This window comes from Gobio gobio, assembly GCF_949357685.1.
Source record: "Gobio gobio genome assembly, chromosome: 7".
NCBI classification, from domain to species: domain Eukaryota; kingdom Metazoa; phylum Chordata; class Actinopteri; order Cypriniformes; family Gobionidae; genus Gobio; species Gobio gobio.
In genome coordinates this window covers 37,189,964-37,215,699 of record NC_137103.1, presented here as the reverse complement: position 1 = coordinate 37,215,699, position 25,736 = coordinate 37,189,964, and the positions used below count along the sequence as shown (strand labels likewise).

Here is a 25,736-nt window from a genome sequence, read left to right as displayed (position 1 = left end):
CTCAGCAGTAAATGCCATCTTCTGTGTGTTCCTGGCAATGATGAGTTTCAATAACAACTAATAAAATGTAAATATTTTTTCATATTGTATTTTATTTCCTTTTTTTTTTTTAAGAAGTGCATTCATAAATCTTTGCAACAGTAAATAACTTCCAACTTTATGCAGGCCTATTTGAGGCTACTTTTAAAAATCACAGAACATCAGTAGGCCTAACCATAAGTCAACAAAACATGCTTAACATGTGAATGTTACAAGTGTGAAACTTGTGTCTGGGTCTTAAAGGGATAGTTCACTTTAAAATGAAAATTCTGTCATCATATACTCACCCTCAATTTGTTTCAAGCCTGTATGAATTTCTTCTGCTGCACACAAAGCAAGATATTTTGAAGAATGTCAGTAACCAAACAGTTAACTGGTCCCATTGACTTCCATAGTAAGAAAAATATATATATACTATGGAGGTCAATGGGACCAGTTAACTGTTTGGTTACTGACATTCTTCAAAATATCTTGCTTTGTGTTTAGCAGAAGAAAGAAATTCATACAGGCTTGAAACAAATTGAGGGTGAGTATATGATGACAGTTCACTTTAAAATGAAAATTCTATCTCTTTAAGCGCTCATTTTAATGCACATCGTCTCGAACAAAATCAGCACAATGGACAGCTCTCTGATCAATGAACGACAACGCTTTTTGTTCACGGAGCGCATAACACATAACAGTCAACTGCATTGAAGGCATGTTATCAGATCAAAAAGATTTGCATTACAATTTTTTTTTCAGCCACATACAAGATTTGTATGTGGCTAAAATTATTTAAAATCATACATTCAGATTTAAACAATAAACAAAATGCACCATTCACGTCATTTGCACGTGTCATTCACGTCATTTGAATTTTAATTTTGAACTTTGAATAACCGCCCATATCAGTGGGAACAACGAGGACGCGCTTTTGACGCGCAGAGGTGTTCGATGCGGGGCTGCACTGCAGAGAGAAATAAACGCAAGTCGTCCTCCACCTGCAGCCTTGATCTGTATTTATTTTTAATCATGGTCAGTGCGGAAAACCCACACTCACACAAGTAAGTGGAGGTGAAGGGGATTAGGACTTGCATAGCCTTAGTGGAGATCTGAGGGAACTCGCTCTCCACAGACAACCAGAAACGCCTGATCGGCATTTCTGCCAGTCTCTGCTTCAAGTCCACATTCGAGCTGAATAAAATAAAAATTTAAAATAAAAAAGTTCGATTTCGTGCATTGATTTGTATTAGGCCTACACTAGTCTTTTCTGTCTGTGTCAGCTGCAAAAATTAAGTTGAAGATCGCCATCTCCGTATTGAACACGCCTAGCCTACAGAGAGAAATGCACATCATGGATTACATTGAGTAACGTTAGCTAGCCTATTTCTTTTCGTTTTGAATAGTTTCGTTCAAAGAAACATAAAGCTTTCTTAAATATTTTTCATGTCTATGAGGCATAAACTGAGTTTCGATTAATTTATAATAAAAAATTAAGATATCTGATATGAGATATGAATTTATGATGCGCTCCAGTTCACGCGTGCAATGCAATTGATCGCGGCTATATTTGCTTCTTATTTATTAAATCCAGGCAATTTGTTGAATAAACATTTATTAAAATTAAGATACAATTTATACAAAACGAAATTCACTTTAAACTAAAGAAAGTCTTTCTACAAAACGAAACTTAATGAAGTGGTCAATCATGTCTGACCCATTCCATGTCCCCGATGCATCCTATCTTACTCATGGTGTTCACTTTTCATAATCAACATATAGATGGAAAAAAATAACATATAATATTTTAACATATGAAACTAAATGCGCTTATTTAATGGCTACAACACATAGGCTATTAGGCACATTCAAGTTAATTCTCCAATTAATTTTAAAATGATTGAAAAAAATAAACATAGCCTACCCCGTAAAAAAATAATTGCATTGCAGTTTTTTCTAAGTTCAAGAAACACTCTTTCTGCGTAGAGTGTTTGTGTTGAAAACAGGTGCCATTCATAAAATCCTTCAGTTTTCGAGTAGGCCTATTGTTTGAGCACCCGTGCACACGTTGAGCCAGAAGGAGTCATTGCTTAATCTGTCAGCATTACTACTTGTCAGTAATCAGTCAACTCGTTTGTACCACGACGCAAGTATCCCGCGTAGCTTTTACCCAGTATACCGCGACGCGAGTATATGGTTTATTTTTATTTTTTCTTCACGTCGCGCCTCCCCTGTGGCTCTTTGGCGCCCCCCAGGGGAGGCGCGCCTCACCTATTGAAAAACGCTGCTCTAAACTAATATTGTTCAATCATATTTAAACTGTGATCGTGCAGACCAAAGCGTAAATGCTAGAGACTTGAAACTTCATCAGATGATAGTACAAAAATCGAGGCTAATGTTGTCAGAGTATGAACCCGATTGGACAATAGGTGGCGCTACAGCAATCAAAAGCGCGAAATGGCTCATAACTCATAAACCGTATGTCGTAGACTCAAGTGTCTTATATCATTGGAAAGGTGAGTCCATGACGAACAAAACGTATATCTCCGATTTAATTTCCGCCATTATAGATTTTCCGCCATTTTGAATTTTGTCAAAAAACTACTTTTGCAAACTAGTCCTAGGTTTTTTGCCCGATCGGAACCAAACCAGTGACAAAATGTTCTCTGGAGTCAGGTTATCAATAATTATCAAAAAAAAGTCGAAATTTATATTCACGGTTGTTAAGGAGCGTAAAAATAGTCGTTCAGGGCGGAGCCTATTTACTAAAAAAGCTATAACTCAAGAACAAAATGAGATATCTTTACCAAACATGGTAGACATGTGTATAGGCTGAGTCTTTGGTCACAATAAAAAAAATCGCGACGATTTAACTCTTGGTGGCGCAATAACGTAAAAAAACATGAAAATGGCTTTAACCACCCGACCGCTAGTCCGATTGACTTGAAAATTGGTATGCAGTGTCTTGGTCCAAGGTACCAAGTATGTCTGTGAGGACATTGGCATATCTCAAAAAACATGGCTGCCACAGTCAATTAAATTTGAGCACCTATTAGACAAGTCTCATGGCCCTAGAGGTCGGTAAGAATTTTGAAAGAAATCGGCCACTAGTTGGCGCTAATGAGTTTTATGGCTCTGTAATCACGTGGTGTTGCACACATCCACAAAATATGCATATCATTTGATATATTCTAAGGGAAAACTCAAAACTTCACGAAAATTGGTGGGCATGTGTGTCATAACATCATTAACAAGCATGCAAAGTTTTATAGAGATCGGACCATAGGTGGCGCTATAACTATTAAAAACCTTTTAAAACCATATGTTTTCTATGGTAAATTGCCAATATTGCCTGTAAATGGACTTTTCCATCTGTTATTTCAGTGTTTAAAATCTTGCTAAATGAAACGTAATGTCTTTTGATGCTTGTGTGCTTAAAGGCCTTAAAGGCTTGAACCCCGCTAAATGCTGCTTGCAGCTTTAATTATTATTATTATTCTCCGCTAAAACGCATCGTGCAGCCCAAACCGTAAGGGCTGGAACTTTGAAACTTTGTCAGATGGTAGTACACAAATCGAGGAGAGGTTATCAAATTATGAGCCAGATTGGCCTATAGGTGGCGCTATAGCAATCAATTGCGCGAAACTGCTCATAACTCCTAAACCGTATGTCGTAGACTCAAGTGTCTTATATCATTGGAAAGGTGAGTCCATGACGAACAAAACGTATATCTCCGATTTCATTTCCGCCATGATAGATTTTCCGCCATTTTGAATTTTGTCAAAAAACTACTTTTGCGAACTAGTCCTAGGTTTTTTGCCCGATCGGAACCAAACCAGTGCAGAAATGTTCTCTGGAGTCTGAATATCAATAATTATCGAAAAAAAGTTGAAATTTCTATTCACGGTTGCTAAGGGGCGGAAAACGAATGTTGTGGGAGGAGCCTATTTTACTAAAATGGCTATAACTCAAGAACAAAATGAGATATCTTCACCAAACTTGGTACACATGTGTATAGACTCAGTTTTTGGTCACGATAAAAAAAACGCGATGATTGAACACTTGGTGGCGCTATAACACGAAAAAAACATGAAAATGGCTATAACCACCCGACCGCTAGTCCGATTGACTTGAAAATTGGTATGCAGTGTCTTGGTCCAAGGTACCATGTATGTCTATGAGGACATTGGCGTATCTCAAAAAACATGGCCGCCAAGGCCAATTAAATTTGAGCACCTATTAGACAAGGTTACCGGAGGCCGATCAGAACGAAACTCGATGGGTATGTTTGACTTATGGCCCTAGAGGTCTATAACAATTTTGAAAGAAATCGGCCACTACTTGGCGCTAACAAGTTTTATGGCACTGTAATCACGTGGTGTTTAACACATCCACGAAATATGCATATCGTTTGATAGACCTCCTCATATTGAACAACTTTGCCTCTGGAACCATTGCTGTCAATCCAATTGTTCATTAAATATTTGCAATTATGTTAAAAACCTACTTTTGCGAACTAGTCCCTGGTTTTTTGCCCGATCAGAACCAAACCAGTCTAGGACAATTCTTTGGACTCTCTAGATCAATAATTATCAAAAAAAAGTCAAACTTTTGCATTTAGATGGCTATAACAGTGTCATTTAGAAGAGGGATGTAGCAAAATACACTCAATAGCCTATAAATCTTAATGGAAAACTCAAAACATCACTAAAATTGTTATGTATATGCGACATAACATGCTGAAGAAGTGTGCAAAGTTTCATGGAGATTGGACCATAGGTTGCGCTATAACTGTTAAAAAGCTTTGAAAACCATGTATTCCCTATGATGAATTGCCTGTTTTGGCTGTAAATGGTATTTTCCATCTCTGTAATCAGGTGGGGTTAAAAACATCCACATAATATGCATATATTATGATAGATCTCCTCATGCTAAACAACTTTGCCTCAAGAACCAATACTGTCAATCAAATCGTTCATTAAATATTAACGATTATGTTAAAAACCTCTTTTTGCAAACTAGTAATAGATTTTTCGACCTGATCAGAACCAAACCAGTGCAGTACAATTCTCTGGACTCTTTAGAGCAATAATTATAAAAAAAAGTTAAACTTTTGCATCTGAATGGTTATAACAGGGTAATTTCAAGATGTGGCCTTGACCAAGTGTCTCCAAATGCCTATATCTATTCAATGAATGCTCAGATCTACTTAAAAATCCTATGCCTCTTAACAAGCATGAAAAATTTCAGACAGATCGGACAATATTTGACTCTATAACAGTTAAAAAGGTGAAAATTACAGAGTTCATATCAAAATAATGGTATATTAAGCCAATAAGTGGTCGTTTGCTGCCCCCCGCTGTTCATTTTATTGTACTACACACAAAATAATTGATCTCTAAGTCATATTTAACTGCTCATAACTCCTAAACCGTATGTCGTAGACTCAAGTGTCTTGTATCATTAGAAAGGTGAGTCCATGATGAACAAAACTAAAATGTTAAACGAATGTTGTGGGAGGAGCCTATTTTACTAAAATGGCTATAACTCAAGAACAAAATGAGATATCTTAACCAAACTTGGTACACATGTGTATGGGCTTAGTCTTGGTTATAATAAGCCAATAAGTGGTCGTTTGCTGCCCCCCGCTGTTCATTTTATTGTACTACACACAAAAAAATTGATCTATAAGCCATATTTAGACTTTAAAAAAATCACTATTTAAACATTTACATCACATGTAGTCAAAATTAATCTATTAAGTATTACTAATGACAATTGTGTCACATTGAGAAATGTGAATCTTGAAGGAGACTTGCAGGAATTTTGTTATGTTTACTGCAACATCATATAGTTATAATGTCTGTATCTACAACATAATTTGTGTGTAGTCCAATGTTTCTGAATACACTTTTAATAATCTGATTAATAGTTACAAAGATCTATGTGAAATGATCATAGACCATAGCATTAAAAAAAATGTGTGTGTGTGTGTGTGGTGTGTGTGTGTGTGTGTGTGTGTGTGTGTGTGTGTGTGTGTGTGTGTGTGTGTGTGTGTGTGTGTGTGTGTGTGTGTGTGTGTAAGCATGCATAATGGAACAACTGGTTTGAAGCCTGTTTCAGAGCCTATTTTACTAAAAGGGCTATAACTCAAGAACGAAATGAGATATCTTCACCAAACTTTGTACACATGTGCATGGGCTCAGTCTTTGGTCACAGTAAAAATAATTGTGAGGATTGAACACTTGGTGGCGCTATTACATGAAGGAAACATGAAAAGGGCTATAACCACCCGACTGCTAGTCCGATTGACTTGAAAGTTGGTATGCAGTGTCTTGGTCCAAGGTACCATGCATGTCTATGAGGAATATGGTGTAACTCAAAAAACATGGCCCGCTATTGGCCAATGAAATTTGAGAACCTATTAGACAAGGTTAACGGAGGCCGATCGGAACAAAACTTGATGGGCATGTTTGACTCATGGCCCTAGAGGTCAATAAGAATTTAAAGAAATTGGCCACTAGCAGGCGCTAACGAGTTTTATGGCTCTGTAATCACGTCATGTTTCACATATTCCCACAATATTGATATCATTTGATAGGTCTCCTCATACTAAACAACTTTGCCTCTAGAATCATTGCTGTCAATCAAATCGTTCATTAAATATTCACCATTATGTTAAAAACCTAATTTTGCAAATTAGTCCCTGTTTTTTTGCCCGATTGGAACCAAACCAGTCTAGGACAATTCTCTGGACTCTCTAGATCAATAATTATCAAAAGAAAGTTGAACTTTTGCATTTGGATGGCTATAACAGGGTCATTTAGAAAAGAGACGTGGCAAAATACACTCAAAAGCCTATAAATTCTAAGGGACAACTCAAAACTTCACGAAAATTGGTGGGCATGTGTGACATTAGATCCTTAACAAGCATGCAAAGCTTTACAGAGATCGGACCATAGGTGGCGCTATAACTGTTAAAAACCATGTGTTTCCTATGGTAAATTGCCTGTAATTTAAGTTTTCCATCTATTATTTCAGTGTTTAAAATCTTGCTAAATAAAACGTAATGTCTTTTGATGCTTGTGTGCTTAAAGGCCTTAAAGGCTTGAACCCCGCTAAATGCTGCTTGCAGCTTTAATTATTATTATTATTCTCAAGCTAATAATAATATTTCCTAATTCAGTATGAATGGTTATATGAAGTTTGTCTATTATCAATATTATTGTGAAAATAAAAGCAGGTTTTACCCAATGAGCTGCTGGAGCAGCTTGCATCCATGATAGTTGGGATAAAGGACTTCATTTTCTGCCTTATCAGTGAGGATGGACACAACACCTTAGAGTGGGAGAAAATCAAACACGGAAAGGCAAACACAGGAGTGTGTCATGCTCATCTCATCCATTACTCAACCAAAACCACACAAAAAAGCGCAGCTGAGCTGCCACCTTACCTGCTTGTTCCTGTTGAAACAGTCCTGCCACCAAACACTTAGCCGACTCAATGGTGCGTACAATGTTGGTAGAGCGAATGCTGTAAATCAACGACAGATACTTTATCTTACTCATTTAGCTTAATGACGCAGTTCAGAGCCATAAACATATTCATATAAATTAGGATAATTTATTACATTGTAACACTTTAAGTCCCATTAGTTAACGTCTTTTGTTACAGTATCTCTTAATATCTGTCAATGTTAATAAAAATACAACTGTTTATTGTTGATAAACAATGCATGTAAGCTCAGGTCCATTAAATAATATTAATAGATTCTACCTTGATGTATTAGTAGATCTTAAAATTAACAAACTAAGTTCGATAGATAAAAGTTTGTTAACTAACTGATGTTAAAGGGTTAGTTCACCCAAAAATGAAAATTCTGTCATTAATTACTCACCCTCATGTCGTTCGAGACCCGTCAGACCTCCATTCATATTCGGAACACAAATTAAGATATTTTAGTGTAAAGCTGATGGCTGAGAAAGGCTTCAGATAGGCCTCCATTAGCATTCAGTACATTTCCTCTCCCAAGACGCATAAAAGGCACTTAAAACGTCGTTACTAAGTCCATCTCACCAAAGTGGCTCTACAATAATTTTATGATGCGACGACAATAGTTTTTGTGCGCAAAAAAAAATCAAAATAACACCTTTATCAAACTTGTTCTTCGCTTCCGTGTGTGCCTCCACGACGCATGCGCGAGAATATGACGTAGCGCCAGCGTTCGGGAATCCATGAAATGCACACTTTAGTCCGATTTTGAGAACTACACCGAGACCTAAAGCACGATCAATGTAGAATCCAACAGCTTAGACACACGCGTCTTACTCTGCTTGTAAACAAATCGCTTCTGGGTCATCTGTCCGAACGCCGGATCTGCGTCATATTCTCGCGCATGCGTCGTGGAGGCACACACGGAAGCGAAAAACAAGTTGGATAAAGGTGTTATTTTGATTTTTTTTTGCGCACAAAAACTATTGTCGTCGCATCGTAAAATTATTGTAGAGCCACTGTGGTGAGATGGACTTTGTAACGACGTTTTAAGTGCCTTTTATGCGTCTTGGGAGAGGAAATGTACTGAATGCCAATGGAGGCCTATATGAAGCCTTTCAGCCATCAGCTTTACACTAAAATATCTTAATTTGTGTTCCGAATATGAACGGAGGTCTTACGGGTCTCGAACGACATGAGGGTGAGTAATTAATGACAGAATTTTCATTTTTGGGTGAACTAACCCTTTAACAACCATACTTTAAAGTGTTACTGTTTTTTTTCTCCCCAATATAATACAATTTAAGGTGTCATTTTTGTCAGTAGCACAAATGGTGGCAAACAATATAAATATTTCAATAAAGATTCGTCAATAGCACTCACTAAACTTCTTTAGGGTTGAAAGAAGGTGTGAGGAAGGGCTCATTCTCTATGTATTTCTTTCTTAACCTCACTCCAAGATCGTACAGCTGTTGCATGCCCACCGTGGTCAGCTGACCTGGATAAGTTCCACCCTATGGAAGCAGGAGCCAAAGTCAGTGTAATTATTATTTTTTTTTATATGACAACCGGGCACAATTTCCATCTAAACATTTAGGTATGCTAATGTTTACATGATGTCTGACACTGCCATTTACCATCAATCCAAACATGCACTCAAAACATGCTGGAAAATTACACTATATGGCCATAACTATCTGGACATCCAAACAACAGACCCATACAGTATGTTTGCTGAGCATTTCATTTCAAAACCATTTGGTCTTTCATTTTCTACTCTTCACAGAAAGCTTTTATTATATGTTGGAATGTGGCTGCAGAGATTTGCTCTCATTCAGATACAAAAGCATCACTGATGCTGGCTGGGAGAAGGGGTTTTGGTTGCAATCCCAAAGCTGTTCAATGGGGTTCAGGTCTGAGCTTTGTTGCAGGTCAGTCAAGTTCTTCTACACCAGACTCCTAAACCTTTATCTTTTTTGACCTTGCTTTGTGCACAGGGGTATTGTCACGATTGTCAAAGGACCCTCGCCAAACTGTTACCACAAAGCAGTATGCACACAATTCTCTAGAACTGAGATGGAAAACGTCAGTTCTGATGTGCTGCCGTCCTGCAGAATTTAGCTCCAACCATGATCATTTTTTTAAATAAAAACTCTCCTGCCTGTAGCCTGATGCTGTGTCCCAATTCGCCTAAGTATACTATACTCTGAAAGTATGTACTCTTTTTGTGAAGAAAAAGTAAATACAAAAGCATCACTGTTGCTTTCCTGTAGCTCAAACAGTAGAGCATGGCGCTAGCAACGCTTTGGATAAAAGCGTCTGCCAAACGCATAAATGTAATGTAAATACTTTTGAGTGTGTAGCAGGAGTATGCAAGCTTTGGGGCATACTACTTCATCTTTAACGGACAGCTCTGTGACTTAGTTACATGGATCCTGTCACATCCTGTCGTTTAAACTGCCCTGTCAATCATCTTGTCACAGTTCAAATCCTCCACATTCCATTCAATTTTTTTATTTTGTAAACTATTGAGACTACGGAGAGAAATGTAGTGGCACGTTGATCTGCCAGTCGTGGGTCTCCTCATGTGTTTGCAATTTGAATATAATCATTACAAAAGTTCACAATGTTGTTGCAGATTAAATATAATGTGGAACATTATTGCAACATAACATTGCATAAATATATTTTCATCAGGTTAGATGATGATAATTAATCACTCAAACTCTTTATCTAAAACCTCTCTACTTAACCGTCGGACTCGCACATCGGCAGTGTTTATAGTTTTTTTTTAAAGGGGTCATCAGATGCAAAATTCACTTTTATATGGCGTTTTCTAATAAATGTGTCTTTGCAGTGTGTGGACACAATGTGATGTCTATGCTACGTCCCAATTCGCCTACTTATACTACATCCTAAAAGTATGTACTCTTTTTGTGAAGAAAAAGTACATACTTTTGAGTGTGTAGCAGAAGAGTATGCAAGCTTTGGGACATACTACTTCGTCATCTATTACGGACTCTGTTGCTTAGTTACGTGCAGCCCGTCACGTTTAAACTTCCCTGTCAATTATCGTCACAGTTCAAATCCTCCACATTCAATTTAATTTCCTACCGTATCGGAGAGAAATGTAGAAGCACGTTGATCTGCCATTCGTAGGTCTTTAATGCAGAGACCCCTCTCATGTGTTTGCAAAGTTAATGGCCAAACATTATCATTACAAAAGTCCACAATGCTGCTGCAGGTGAAATATAATGTGGCTAACATTGAATAAATATCTTTTTGTCAGGTTAAATATTGATAATTGCTTACTCAAACCCCTTTATCTAATCCTCTCTACTTAACCGTCAGACTCACGTAATCATCATGTTTGTAGTTTTTTAACACTTTTTATCTGCGTTTGTAGTTCTAATCGAATCCTCGTCCATCTCGCAATGGGTTGTGGGGAATATCAGCCGTTAGAGTGCGCATCGATCTGCACTTCGAATTATGACCGGAAATAGTAGACCATTCGGGAATCTATGGAATACTCTTTTCAACACACTACGATTTGGGACATACTAATTCTTTTTTCGAATACTATTTAGTACGGATAGTATGCGAATTGGGACGCAGCGCTACTGTTTTGGTTTGGTTTCATGTCACGTTTATGTTTCCTGGTTTGCCATGTGTTCCCTTTTGTCATGTGACTTCCTTGCCCTCATGTGATCATAGGCTTGTTCGACTTCATGTAGCGAAGCACAGACCGATCGACGGCTGACTTGAAGTAGTGCATTTTGTCCGACTTGAGGCAGCGCCGACGCCACGTGACTGTGACTTATGTCAACAAAGTGCCGCGAGAGCGATTCGAGAGCAGCTGGCTGATGCATTCTGCGCAGCTTCTCCAGAGCGACTGCACGAGCGCTGATGACAACACAGCTGTTCCACGATTGGCCGGATTCACCGCATGACAGCGATCATGTGTGTTTTGTGTTTATTCTAAAACCTTCAGTTCCACTAATAGCCTGACAAGCCAGACCCACATCAAGATGTTGGGTCTGGGAACACACCGTTGGCAGGGCTCAATCCGAGGGGCGGGATAAACAGTTGTCTTTCAAATTCCCTCTGCACGTAATAGGATAGCGCTACAACCAACCAGTGCCGTTGTTTGTTCTTTTCTCAAAGAAAAGCTTGACTCCAAGTCTTCCAGAGTCGCGGCCAAAGCCGATTCGAAAGACCGCTGTTCGCCAGCTTCTTTGTTTACAAGTAGCACGCGGAACCGCGGCAACTCTGCCGTCATTATTTTAAGCCCACCCACCGACTCTATACACGATGTGATTGGCCTGACCAGAGTTTGGTTTTTCCAGCTCGTAAGCCAACGGAGAGTTGCTAGACTACCCTGGCTGCAAATTAGATTTGCTGCCGCTAGGGTGAGTCTAGATTTCTAGGCTATTCCACTAATGCTCACAAATCAGTTTTTTATAACAGTAAAACCTCTTTTCATGTAGTCGCAATGTTATATTGTCAAGTTTATCAAAATAAAACTGATAAAAAACGTAGACCCCACTTCATTGATAGTGTAGGCTTATATGTGACTAAGCTTACTAAGCTTACACACCTTAAGTGTGTTCGACATCGGCTGCGGCTGGATGGAACCGTTTGGCGAGAGTTGACGCGAGAGTTTGCATACTTTATCACAGATGAAGTGAAAAATCCTCTCCTTGAACTGTCACCTTATCGTGGTGGAGAGGTTTGAGTACCCGAATGATCCTGGGAGCTATGTTGTCTGGGGCTATATGCCCCTGGTAGGGTCTCCCAAGGCAAACAGGTCCTTGGTGACGGGCCAGACCAAGAACAGTTCACAAACCCTTATGACCACAACCACACCAAGGACCGTGACGTCGCCCAGCATGGCGCAGCCGGGGCCGCACCCTGGAGCCAGGCCCGGGGTTGGGGCTCGTATGCGAGCGCCTGGTGGCCGGGCCTCCCCCCATGGGGTCCGGCCGGGCTCAGCCCGAAGGAGTGACGTGGGGCCGCCCTCGTGTGGGCTCCCCACCTGCAGGAGGGAGCGTAAGGGGCCGGTGCATTGTGAATCGGGCAGCAGTCGAGGGCGAGGCCCCCGACGACCCGATCTCTGGACACGGAATCTGGCTTTAGGGACGTGGAATGTCACCTCGTTGGCGGGGAAGGAGCCTGAGCTTGTGCGGGAGGTCGAGAGGTACCGACTAGAGATAGTCGGGCTCACCTCCACGCACAGCTGGGCTCTGGAACCACACTTCTCGAGAGAGGCTGGACTCTCTACCACTCTGGAGTTGCCCATGGTGAGAGGCAGAGGGCTGGAGTGGGTTTGCTTATAGCCCCCCAGCTCAGCCGCCATGTGTTGGAGTTCACCCCGGTGAACGAGAGTGTCGCTTCCCTGCGCCTTCAAGTCGGGGATAGGTCTCTCACTGTCGTTTGTGCCTACGGCCCAAATGGCAGTGCGGAGTACCCGGCCCTCTTGGAGTCTCTGGGAGGGGTGCTGGAAAGTGCTCCGACTGGAGCCCTCCGTCGTTCTACTGGGGGACTTCAACGCCCACGTGGGCAGTGACAGTGACACCTGGAGGGGCGTGATTGGGAGGAACGGCCCCCCTGATCTGAACCCGAGCGGTGTTCTGTTATTGGATTTCTGTGCTAGCCACGGTTTGTCCATAACGAACACCATGTTCAAGCATAAGGGTGTCCATCAGTGCACGTGGCACCAGGACACCCTAGGCCGGAGGTCGATGATCGACTTTGTGGTCGTGTCATCAGACCTTCGGCCATATGTCTTGGACACTCGGGTGAAGAGAGGGGCGGAGCTGTCAACTGATCACCACCTGGTGGTGAGTTGGATCCGATGGCGGCGGAGGAAGCTGGACAGACCCGGCAGACCCAAACGTACTGTGAGGGTCTGTTGGGAACGTTTGGCCGAGCCCCCTGTCAGAGAGATCTTCAACTCCCACCTCCGGCAGAACTTCGACCGGATCCCGAGGGAGTCTGGAGATATTGAGTCAGAGTGGACCATGTTCTCCACCTCCATTGTCGCTGCGGCCGCTCGGAGCTGTGGCCGTAAGGTCTCCGGTGCCTGTCGAGGCGGCAATCCCCGAACCCGGTGGTGGACACCCGAAGTAAGGGATGCCGTCAAGCTGAAGAAGGAGTCCTATCGGGCCTGGATGGCTTGTGGGACTCCGGAGGCAGCTGACCGGTACCGGCAGGCCAAGCGGACTGCAGCCCGGGTAGTTGTGGAGGCAAAAAAATCGGGCCTGGGAGGAGTTTGGCAATGGAGAAAGACTATCGGTCGGCCTCGAAGAGATTCTGGCAAACCGTTCGACGCCTCAGGAGGGGGAAGCAGTGCCCTACCAACACTGTTTACAGTGGAGATGGGCACCTGTTGACCTCAACTGGGGATATCGTTGGGCGGTGGAAGGAATACTTCGAGGATCTCCTCAATCCCACCGACATGTCTTCTGTTGAGGAAGCAGTGGCTGGGGACTCAGAGGTGGGCTCGTCCATCACCCGGGCTGAAGTCATCGAGGTGGTTAAAAAGCTCCTCGGTGGCAAGGCACCGGGGTTGGATGAGATCCGCCCTGAGTACCTCAAGTCTCTGGATGTTGTGGGGCTGTCTTGGCTCACACGCCTCTGCAACATCGCATGGCGGTCGGGAACAGTACCTCTGGACTGGCAGACCGGGGTGGTGGTCCCTCTTTTCAAGAAGGGGGACCGGAGAGTGTGTTCCAACTATAGGGGGATCACACTTCTCAGCCTCCCCGGGAAAGTCTATGCCAGGGTACTGGAGAGGAGAATTCGGCCGATAGTGGAACCTCGGATTCAGGAGGAACAGTGTGGTTTTCGTCCCGGTCGTGGAACACTGGACCAGCTCTATACCCTTTCCGGGGTGCTGGGGGGTTCATGGGAGTTTGCCCAACCAGTCCACATGTGTTTTGTGGATTTGGAGAAGGCATTCGACTGTGTTCCCCGTGGCATTCTGTGGAGGGTGCTCTGGGAGTATGGGGTCGGCGGCCCCCTGCTTAGGGCTGTTCAGTCCCTGTACAACCAGAGCAGGAGCTTGGTCCGCATTGCCGGCAGTAAGTCAGACTTGTTCCCGGTGCATGTTGGACTCCGGCAGGGCTGCCCTTTGTCACCGGTTCTGTTCATAATTTTTATGGACAGAATTTCTAGGCGCAGCCAAGGGCCGGAGAGTGTCCGGTTTGGGAACCACACGATTTCGTCACTGCTTTTTGCGGATGATGTTGTCGTGTTGGCTTCCTCGAGCCAGGACCTTCAGCGTGCACTGGGACGGTTTGCGGCCGAGTGTGTAGCGGCTGGGATGAGAATCAGCACCTCCAAGTCCGAGGCCATGGTTCTCAGTCGGAAAAGGGTGGCTTGCCCGCTTCAGGTGGGTGGAGAGTTCCTGCCTCAAGTGGAGGAGTTCAGGTATCTTGGGGTCTTGTTCACGAGTGAGGGAAGGATGGAACGGGAGATTGACAGACGGATCGGTGCAGCTTCTGCAGTAATGCGGTCGATGTACCGGTCTGTCGTGGTAAAGAAGGAGCTGAGCTGCAAGGCAAAGCTCTCGATTTACCGGTCAATCTACGTTCCTACCCTACCTATGAGGACAGGAAAGGACAAGATCCCGGACACAGGCGGCCGAAATTAGCTTTCTCCGTAGGGTGGCTGGGCGCTCCCTTAGAGATAGGGTGAGGAGCTCGGTCACTCGGGAGGAACTTGGAGTAGAGCCGCTGCTCCTCCACATCGAGAGGAACCAGCTGAGGTGGCTCGGGCATCTATTTCGGATGCCTCCTGGACGCCTTCCCAGGGAGGTGTTCCAGGCACGTCCCACCGGGAGGAGGCCCCGGGGAAGACCTAGGACAAGCTGGAGGGACTATGTCTCCCGGCTGGCCTGGGAACGCCTCGGGGTTCCCCCGGAAGAGCTAGAGGAAGTGGCTAGAGAGAGGGAAGTCTGGGCGTCTCTGCTTAGACGGTTGCCCCCGCGTTGCCCCCGGATAAGCGGAAGATGATGGATGAATGGATGGATGGAAGTGAAAAATGCAATATTTGTCAAATACACAGATGTTTCAGAGACATTTTCATATACTACTTTATGGACTGCTACGGTGTCTGTTTGTACAAGAATAAAGTTAAACACAAGCCTATACTATCAATGAAGTGAGGTCTACGTTTTTTTATCAGTTTTATTTTGATAAACATGACACAATATGACATCGCTACGTACTACACGAAAAGAGGTTTTACTGTTATAAAAAATGTGCGGTGAATCTGGCCAATCATGGAACAGCTGTATCGTCATCAGTACGCATGCAGCCGCTCTGGAGAAGCTGTGCAAGATGCACCAGCCGTCTGCTCTCGAAATCGCTCTTGCGTTGCTTTGGCATGCGCCACAGTCACGTGGCGTCAACGCTTTCTCAAGTTGGACAACATTTCTAACTGCTTCAAGTCAGATCGGTCTGTGCATCGCTGCATGAAGTCGAACAAGCATCTTATGTTTCCTGGTATGCCATGTGTTCCCTTTTGTCATGTGCCTTCCTTGCCCTCATGTGATCATGTCTTGTGCTTCCCAAGTCTCGTGTGCTATGTTGTCATTGGTTTATTGTCTTTATCATTGTTGACAGGTGTCCTTTGTCTAGTCATTAGTAGTCTCTGTATTTAAGCCCTCATGTTTGCCATGTGTCTTTTGTCTAGCTTTGTTATATGTAACCCACTGTTGGTGAGAGTTCTGTTTATTTCAAGTCAAGCTTAGCTTGTATTTAGTTTGTTAATAAAACGGCATTTGGGTTCACTACAACTTGCTCCAGTGGATCAATTGTTACACACAACCAACCTACAATGATAAATCTATTCACTCCTTTTTTTATCCCCAAAAAGCCTAAACTCAATAATCAAGCGGTTTTAACTTTCTGAGCAATATGATGTCATGCTCATGCCCCACCCACAACCGCTGACGGACTGTCCCATATTAGCATATTTCTGCCCTTAGCCAGACATAAAAAGCGCTATATAAATAAAGTTGACTTGACATGTACACAATCCACCAAGGCAGCACTTCACGGCTGCGTCCGAAACCTAGGCAGCTGACTAGTTGCCTCACTGCCTTATCAGACAATGGCTTGTCAGGCAGAGTTTGTGCATGAAGGCACCTCACGAAACTAATTACGGACAGACTTCTTGGGCAGTGTAACCGTTTAATGATCTACAGCAAAATAGAGAGAGCTTTGGTGAGAACTAAACAAATATTTAACTACTACATTAGTCATTCTCGGTAGAAATGACATCTGGGGCCTCATTTATAAACGTTGCGTACGCACAAAAGAAGGCGTATGCCACTCTCTACGCAATAATTGGTATTTATAAAAAGCAAAATTGACGGGAAAATGTGCGGTCCTTCACGCAAGCTCTGACCCAGGCGTACGCACAAAAACGGGTGAAATGAGAAATGGCGACACCGTCGGCAGATGGAAGAAACACGTGAAAGTGTGTGAAACTGTAGACCGTTGTGAAAAAGAAATGGCAATACTGCCTCTCATAAATAACTTGAAGACTTCACAAAGCAAGTATTACAATTAACAGCCTACACGAACACCCGTTTGATCGTTCTGCAGTGTAAAACAAACAAAATCAAACGAAAATTACAACAGAAATGCAAAAAAAAAAAAAAAAAGTGAAATATGTTCTGCAACAATATTGGCATGTTATGCAATTCATCCTCATAAAAAATATGGCAAACAGAACGAAATAATGTACAAAACTGATATTCTCGTCAATGTGTCCGTCTGGCGGAGCAGATATAGATGCAATTAGATAGACAGATAGATAGATAATTAGTGAGATATATAGATAAATAGATGTATTAATTGTCCACTGGGGAAAGTTGTTTTCATAGTAAAAATTTCTTCATCAGCTACGGAATCATGGTATTCATGCAAATGCCTTTAGTTTGTTTTATTTTCGATAAAATAACATATGACGTATGTCTCAACCATTCAGAAAACTGCAAGAAATTACATTTGCAATGAACTATTTCCCATTTCCATGTAGATAATAGGGATAGGGATTAATAGGGATTCCCCAATAATTGCCGCCAGTCTCTCATCAAGAGGGGTCAGCTTCGGTGTCCCCTCTCCCCCTCCCGTGGCAGACACACTCTGGCGATGGAGCGCTAGACGCTTTTTTGCCTCGACTTTGATGTCTGACCATTTCTTTTTTTTTTTTGGCCACGGTCCGAGGTTGTGAGGCTACAGCATTTACGGCGTCTGCAACCTTTTGCCACTCAAGTGCCTTTTTGGCATTAGTAATGCCCACACTGTGCCCTCCAAAAAATATTTTTCTCCTCTTTTCCACCTCGCCAACGATAATTTCTACTTCACATTGAGTGAAGTTACGTTTTTTTGATTTCCTCTCTGTATTTGCCATGATTTCGCAATCGATGAATATTAACTTGTGGGCGTTTCACGGACTATTTATGGTCAACTATGGGCGTGACATGAAGCCGCAAAAGCTGCGCTACATTTAGAATTGATTGTGATTTATTAAGGGAAAACTGCGTAGGATGTGCGTGCGCACGGTTTTATAAATCCGAATATTTCTGTGCGTACGCACGTCCTGTTTCATCCGTACGCCACTTCTGACGCAAATCCTACGCAAAGTTTTATAAATGAGGCCCCAGAAGTAGAAAATCTTGGTAAAAAAAACGTACTTTTACACACAAACTGACCAGCAAACGCAACTTTCAGACGGCATCTTTATTTCCAGCTCAACTGTCACAGAATGGAAAGCACTTGATTGTGGGATATTAAAGGTAGCGAAGGATACATACATGCTGCCTTCAAAAATCAATCAGATGAAGGTATCTCTGGAGACAGGAAGTGAAGCTAACATTAGATTCGGACGTGCCTTGGTGCCTTCCTGCCTTGAAATGTGTCCTCCTAAGGCAGCATTTTCCAGGTTTCGGATGCAGCCCACATGTCTGCAGTGCACGCCCCACGGAAGAGGGGTGGGGTGAGCTGTAACTCATTATCATTTAAAGAGACATGCACTGAAACGAGTCGCTGTGAACAGAGCTGTTTTTGAAGAGGTAAAAAGGGTGTTGTTTTACACAAATATTGAGGAATTTTATCCAGAGTATGTTACAGACTTCACATGAAATTCCCTTAAGAATCATGCCAACTTGTGGAAAATGGGCATCTGATGACCCCTGTAAACACTTTAAACTGCGTAATATCATTGCGCCGCTGCACCCACAGAACGGCTCAAAATTCCTTTTTACTACACAGGAATGAGGGTATAGTTTCAGCCATATCGGCCAAGAAAATCACAACAACTTTTCATTTTCCGTCGTTCTTCGTACACGATGTAACTATACACATCACAAGATGTAAATAGTAAAATGTTGCCGTTATTTTGTCACTTATTGAGCAGTTGGCTAGCTGGAGCCGTTTACCTCCAGTCTTTGTGCTAAGCTAGGCTAGCAGTGGGTGCGTCAGAGTTATGGCATGCACGGAGATGAAAATGGTATGTATGGATTTATCTAACTCTGGGGGATACGGTGAATAAGCTAAAGTCCCAAAAAGTCGGCGTGTTCCTTTAAGAAGATGGCACATATGCATAAACACAAACTTACAGTCAATATTTTGGCCCTGTAGCTGTCCTCCACAGGAGCTGGGGGTCTGGGTCCCCCCTGCAGGTCTGTAACCATATAGTCTATTTTTGTGTGAGCGGGCGCTTCAAGTAGCTCAGGGACCCATTGTGCCTAGGGGTGCAGAAACCATGTGTCACACTGGATATAATTGGCATCAACATGTAGACTATTACAGACATATGACAGTGCCACTGTCTCTACGTAAAAAAGCATACTGTTGAGACTGAGGCTGACAAATAATTTTAAGACATTTAAACAATTTACCCTCAGTTTCACAGACAAAAAAAGCTCTCTTACCTCCAACACATCTGGTATAGATTTCAGCGGCGTCCTCGCCCCATGTCTGAATAAAACTTGAATTAATTTAAGCTTGTATGGAGAGGGTTCAGCCTTATTCTTTTGAAACCAAAACATTGACCCAAGGGCAACTGAACTCATCAGACCCACACGTGCCCACATGATGCACCTGAAAGAAACATGAATGCTTGACTTGAAATGTTTGAGAAGTTGCTACTCCAGACTGAACAGCACTCTACTATTCTTTTCTAATTAATACACAGTTTTAAATGGAATGTTTCTACAAGTCATTGGTCACAACACAGGAGCATTTGAAATTAACTTAAAGCTGAAGAAAATTAAGCCTAAAATGTGATTAAAAACTAAAAGAAAGGTGACCACTTATGATGTATCAAACATATATTTTAAATAAAAAATGTGTTGATGTCTTACATTACACATTATATAGGCTACATTATACAGCTGTAGCTTACATATATTTATTTTTTTGTGTAATATATATATATATATATATATATATATATATATATATATATATATATATATATATATATATATATATATATATATATATATATATATATACACACACACATGATCCACACAGTCATATCCTGTCAAATTAGAAAGTTTCGTCCCCCCTTGCAAACTGTCAAATATCATGCACTAGTTTAAATGTATTAAGTAAAGTAAAAACATAAAAACAGATAAAGAGCCTTTTAAAAATCACCAACCTGAAGGTTTTAGACCCGGCAAGTTAATTCAAGTGGTTTTAAATTGCACTCATTCCTTTCAGTTTCAGGCAGACTGAACATTACACCAGTGTTGCCAGATCAAGTCGACTATTTCCAGACCAAACGTTCTCAAAAACCCGCCCAAATCATAGACTCGTTTGAGATGAGCGCAGGACAGAGGGCTGCGTGTGAAGTACATTTTTTATGCCCTTCCCTCGCTAACTTCCCATTCCCACTGCCTCGTTCATTCGGATGTACGTCATTGCTTACCTTGTACGAGTGCCCGTTTCCCACTACTGGGGTAACCTTTGCAATGTGCTCAAATTGAACACAATTGCCCAATCTGGCAACACTGCATTACACCACCTGACGGTGTGGTGTATTCTGGGATATGCAGTTTTATAGACTACCTATTAATTCTGAGAAATAGCGGAAACACAATGTTGTAAAACTACATTTCCCATTCTCGTCCATGTATAACTTGTTTACTGGCGTAATGCAGAATGACATAACATAAACCGTAGCCTAACAAATAGAATCTATCTAGTGTCTAAATACTTTTTGGGGACAGTGTATAAAATGGGTTTAACACAACTAGCCTATATACATTAAGGACGTAAATTATTACACAGACACGGTAGGCTGTGGGAGTTGCCACCATAGATATATGGATATCTATGTTTGCCACCTTCAGTGCGGCAAAAAAGGGACACCCATCACGACACCCATTAAGACTCTTTGTTGCCCGTGGGCACTTACACCTAGAGTGAGTAAATTATAACCTGTGAACCCAAATGCTATAGATATAATTTCCTGCAAACATGCAGCAACATTTTAGAACTAACCAATGTTACAGGTATAACATAGTAACCATCTGTTTCACTTCAAAATAATATATACATTTGAACAAAGCATACTGCAAAAAAATAACAAAATCTGGACAATTGAAAAATGACTGAAATGATGCCATGGTTTTAATATTGCAATCAGGGTTTGAAATTAACTTTTTCACTCACCGGCCAATTTGGCTTCTAAATATTTAAGTTACCAGCCATTCAGAACTTCTACTAGCCAAAAGGACAAACAAATAAACCAGATTAAATACGTCACAGCTATACATACATATATATATATATATATATATATATATATATATATATATATATATATATATATATATATATATATATATATATATATATATATATATATATATATATATATACACACATAGGACGCGAGATTACAGTTTATTTAGGACCTTCGGTTTGCTCTTCTCCTAGAAAATGAAATGTTAAAAGTTGGTGGAACGTCTGTCTCAAAAAAGTCTCAAAATATAAGGCATTATGAGAACAGTATATTTCACATTTTGTTACACAATATCTACAAGCTATCTGTCTATATTATGCTTATTAAACAAGTATAAACATAGTGGTGAAAGCCCTCTAAATTATAAATGATCACACATAGCCTTGTATCTTCTGTGCAGAAAAAAAGGCAACAATACTGAAGTGAAACTGCAACAGCAGCTACAATCAACGCACCAGTCCACTGTATTATGAAATGAGAACAAAATAATTAATAAACTTTGTCTGCAAAACAAACAATATTGACTACTGATTCACTAAATAAAATGTGTGGAATTGTCACACACCATGGTGGTCTGCAACTGATCCTGAACTGCTGCACACAAGCCTTGATTTCACACCTTCACCTCATTACCTGGACTATTTAAGCTGCACACACACTTTCACTCATTGTGAACTCTTGTTTTCCCCCAGTTGACATTACTGAGCACTGATCATTGTTTTGCCCTGCTAGTGTTTTGACCTCAGACTGTTTGTCCTGTTTTAATTCTTGCTGCCTGCCTTTGTATTTACCCTTTTTGCCTGGATTAATCTTGTGATTGTTTGCTGCCTGCCTTGACCCTGTGCCTGTGACCACGTCTTTGTCTGGCCTTGGATGTTATTGCTGGTGATTGACCTGCCTGTTTGTACTGCTGCATAGGGACTCCCCATTACACCAGTTTAATCTGATGGTGTTCCCTTTAAATGGTTTACTGCAAGTCACTTAAAGCTAAATAAATAGCATGGCTTTATTCATGGCTTTATTTATTCATTCACAGACACTTACTGATATACACATTCACTGTTATCTATTAGTTCGGCTATTAAACCGGCAATGGATTCGCTTTGAGATGTTTTACCGGATATGTACTGCACGTATCATCTTTTTCTTTGTCTTCCATATCTTCCAGAGACGAGAAAATAGAAATAAACACATTTGACACAAAATACCCATCTTTTTACATCATGCTTATTTCATAATAACTCAAAATGTTCTTAAAATATGCAATGCCAAAGTGGCCAAGAGACCGACTGATAATTACAAGGTTAAAATAGTTACATAACATCTAGTATTTCTACTAAATATGTGTTCCAGGCCATGAAAAATCACGAAAATAAATAACTTAAAAACTTTTAAAATATAACTATAGTAAAATATGGAATTTTTGCTCAGTTATGCTCTGTTGTAGTAGCCTTGCAGAATCTGCAAAATATCAATGAAAGAGAGATCATATATTACCATATCATAGTTCATGTTCTTTTTTTATTTAGCACTGCAACAAAAATGTTTTATTAAAACAGATGTTTACATAATCCACAAGATATAATAATATCTGCATTTACACAAATGAAGCAGTTCAAGCGTTTACATAAACTTAATTGATTATCAGTAGGTCTACTGTGTGTCATTACCTGGATGATCCACAACTGTTTTTATGATTTGCTTTTATGATAAGTCCCATGCTTGTCCTGAATACCGGTAGTCCTGTTATGTCCACAGTTCTTCAGAAAAATCCTCCAGGTACAGAACATCCCTTACGAAAAATAAGTTTATTCAAGTGTTCTATTAGTATAATTCTTTTAAACTAAAAATAAGACTTTCAGTCTACGTTTTATATACTTCTCAGAAATATAATTAAAATTGCACTTAACTATACTTGACTTATACTGACAGAAAAGTCTAAGTGTATGTGGCCTAAACTTAATCTTTTGATCAAGATATACTTAAAAGTATAATTAAGTATTCAAGGTATACTGTAATTGTGTTCAATCTTTTGATTGAGTAGCCTATTACATATACTTATTTTTAACATAGTTTTACAGTCTTATTAAATTTACATTGTTTGAAAATATTGATTATAATATTGATATAAAACAGACATGTTCCTAATTCTGCATATCTTTACTCTTTCTTTCCCCACCATTATGCTATGACACATCTTCTAGTACAGAATCTCCGGATCAAAATACAGGAGAAGAAGTTGAAACAAGTGATAGATTGCTCACGCGATCATCAAACATTAAACAGCATGTAAATCAAAACTGCCTAATGTTACCAAATGAAATGTCGAACTCATGAAGAGGAAACAACGGATGAAGCTTTGGAGGTGTTGATGGACTCGATCTACTTCAGCTCGATCTACTTAGGCTTTCCTATAGCTCAAACAGTAGAGCATGATGCTAGCAATGCCAAGGTCATGGGTTTGATTCCCAGGGAAAGCAAGAATTGACAAAATGTAAAATGTGTACCTTAATGTAAGTTGTATTGGATAAAAGCGTCTGCCAAATGCGTAAATGTAAATGTAGCTGTGTTTTGATCATCGTTCTGAATCTGATCAAGGCGTAGTCTTTGACAAAAATGCGCTTTTTTCAACTTTTGGTTTAAAATGTTGCCTTTCTTTATAAAATTTAAGTGTGGATAAAAAAGGATGCCTGAAGCTAAAATAAAATGTTTTTACAATTAGTTAAAGTATTATTTCAAGTCTAAAATATATATATATATATAGGCTACATTTGAACATAGAATAACAGTAGTAGGCTATACTGAAAGTGCAAAAATAATATATAAAATATAGCAGCAAGCAGCAATACCGGGGCCAAGTGCAAATAAGAAGAAAAGACATGCCAACATGGCTGGGAGTGTCAGACCAACTGCAGCAATGAGCAATTAAACACATTTTAAGATGATTCTAGGCAAAAAGGCTGAAAAATGCATTGTAGTCTATGGGAATTTCATGTTTTGTTCTATTATAGCACCACCAAGAGGCACAAATGACAAATTTTTTATGTGTCTTCAGAGTGAGCCCATACATGTGTGTGTGTCAATTTTGGTAAAAATATCTCATTTTGTTTTGGAGTTATAGACATTTATGTAAAAACACATAAAAAATTACTGACACCTGACGTTGAATGGATTTTACTACCCCTTACTATCAATATTTTGACATTTGGGCATTTGCATATTTTCTGATTTTCTGATGCTGGTTTCGTCTCGATCGGACTAGCCGTTTCGAAGATATCAGCTAATGTTTTAAAGCGCTAAATTACCACGCTGCACAAACCATATGCCGAAACCTGGCAAGTCTGGTATCGTTGGACTCGGCAAGGATTCAGGACACCAAAAAAGTTGGTTCAATGAAAATAAGTCAACCCCACCTAAAGTTATAAGCGTTTGAAAAAAACAATTATCCACTAGGTGGCGCTGTTTCGAAACTTCTCAGGCTACTTCAGGGCATCGTGCTGATGACCCATACAGAGTTTCGTAACAATCCGTTCATGTGTTCATAAAATAGAGCTTTTAGCACATAATCCAAAATGGCCGACAGTCAAAATGGCCGATATGGTTAAAGTTTTGGACAAACGGTTCAGAAGTTGTAAGCAAAAATAGCAATTTTTTGTATCTCCTGAGCAGTAGGTGGCGCTGCGCCGAAACGCTGCATATTGCCTCAGGTCATGCTTGTGATGACATGTACCAAGTTTGGTTTGAATACAATAAAGCGTTGCGGAGATATAGCCTTAAGTGTACTTTTGCACTATTTTTGCGCGTTTATCGAAAACGATTTGACAAATCAACTTGAATTCCATAACTTTTTGTCAACATGCCTGGAGATGATCTGGTAAAAAAAAAAATTAATTATTATGACGGAAAATGACGTCATAGGGTGCAATCGAATTGGCTTGAGCCAAGGAATCAGAGGAACAATTTTGTTTCTAGCCCTTATGGTTCAAAAGTTATTAGCAAAAATATGAGTCAAACTTTGGACAGGTGGTGGCGCTAGAGGGATTGTTTTAGATACTCCAAAATTGGTGTGGTTACTATTAGTTCTGACCTCTATCAGTGTGCCAAACTTTCCCGCAAACGGTTCTATGGGCTGCCATAGACTCCAATGGCGGAATAATAATAAGAAATCTAACGATTTCAAGAGGGGCTCCGCACCTTCGGTGCTTGGCCCCTAATAAACTATAAATATAATGTTATGTTCACTCAAAGAAAACTTACAAGTATACTTGTAGTATTTTACTGAGAGTACACTTCAAACTGTACTTTCATAAACTAAAAAAATACTACTTGTATTAAAATAGTACTAGTAAAACTACTAGTATACTTATAAGTTCACTTGTAGTACAGATGCAGTACAAATGAGAAACCTAGTTGTTTACTACAGTTACACTTATCTTATAGTAGGAACGTATACT

At 40.6% G+C, this 25,736-nt stretch overlaps 2 protein-coding genes across 4 annotated transcripts in view; one reads left to right on the top strand and one right to left on the bottom strand.

Moving 5' to 3' along the window:
• The window catches only part of acp6 (acid phosphatase 6, lysophosphatidic), a 72,862-nt gene extending 52,334 nt beyond the window's left edge, over positions 1 to 20,528 (bottom strand). The window contains exons 1-6 of one of the 3 annotated variants that reach the window (XM_079822253.1): positions 20,464 to 20,528; positions 19,460 to 19,628; positions 19,145 to 19,273; positions 8,896 to 9,026; positions 7,475 to 7,554; positions 7,272 to 7,359 (exon numbers count right to left, since the gene is read on the bottom strand). In XM_079822253.1, the coding sequence (XP_079678379.1) occupies positions 7,272 to 7,359; positions 7,475 to 7,554; positions 8,896 to 9,026; positions 19,145 to 19,273; positions 19,460 to 19,621 (590 nt within the window). In that variant the 5' untranslated portion in view covers positions 19,622 to 19,628; positions 20,464 to 20,528. Of the gene's footprint in view, positions 1 to 7,271; positions 7,360 to 7,474; positions 7,555 to 8,895; positions 9,027 to 19,144; positions 19,274 to 19,459; positions 19,629 to 20,193 lie in introns of all 3 variants that reach the window. The other 2 variants (XM_079822255.1, XM_079822254.1) reach the window with 2 other exon arrangements.
• piga (phosphatidylinositol glycan anchor biosynthesis, class A) overlaps positions 1 to 25,736 on the top strand; it is an 882,343-nt gene that overhangs the window by 788,558 nt on the left and 68,049 nt on the right. The gene's annotated exons all lie outside the window — the stretch shown is intronic.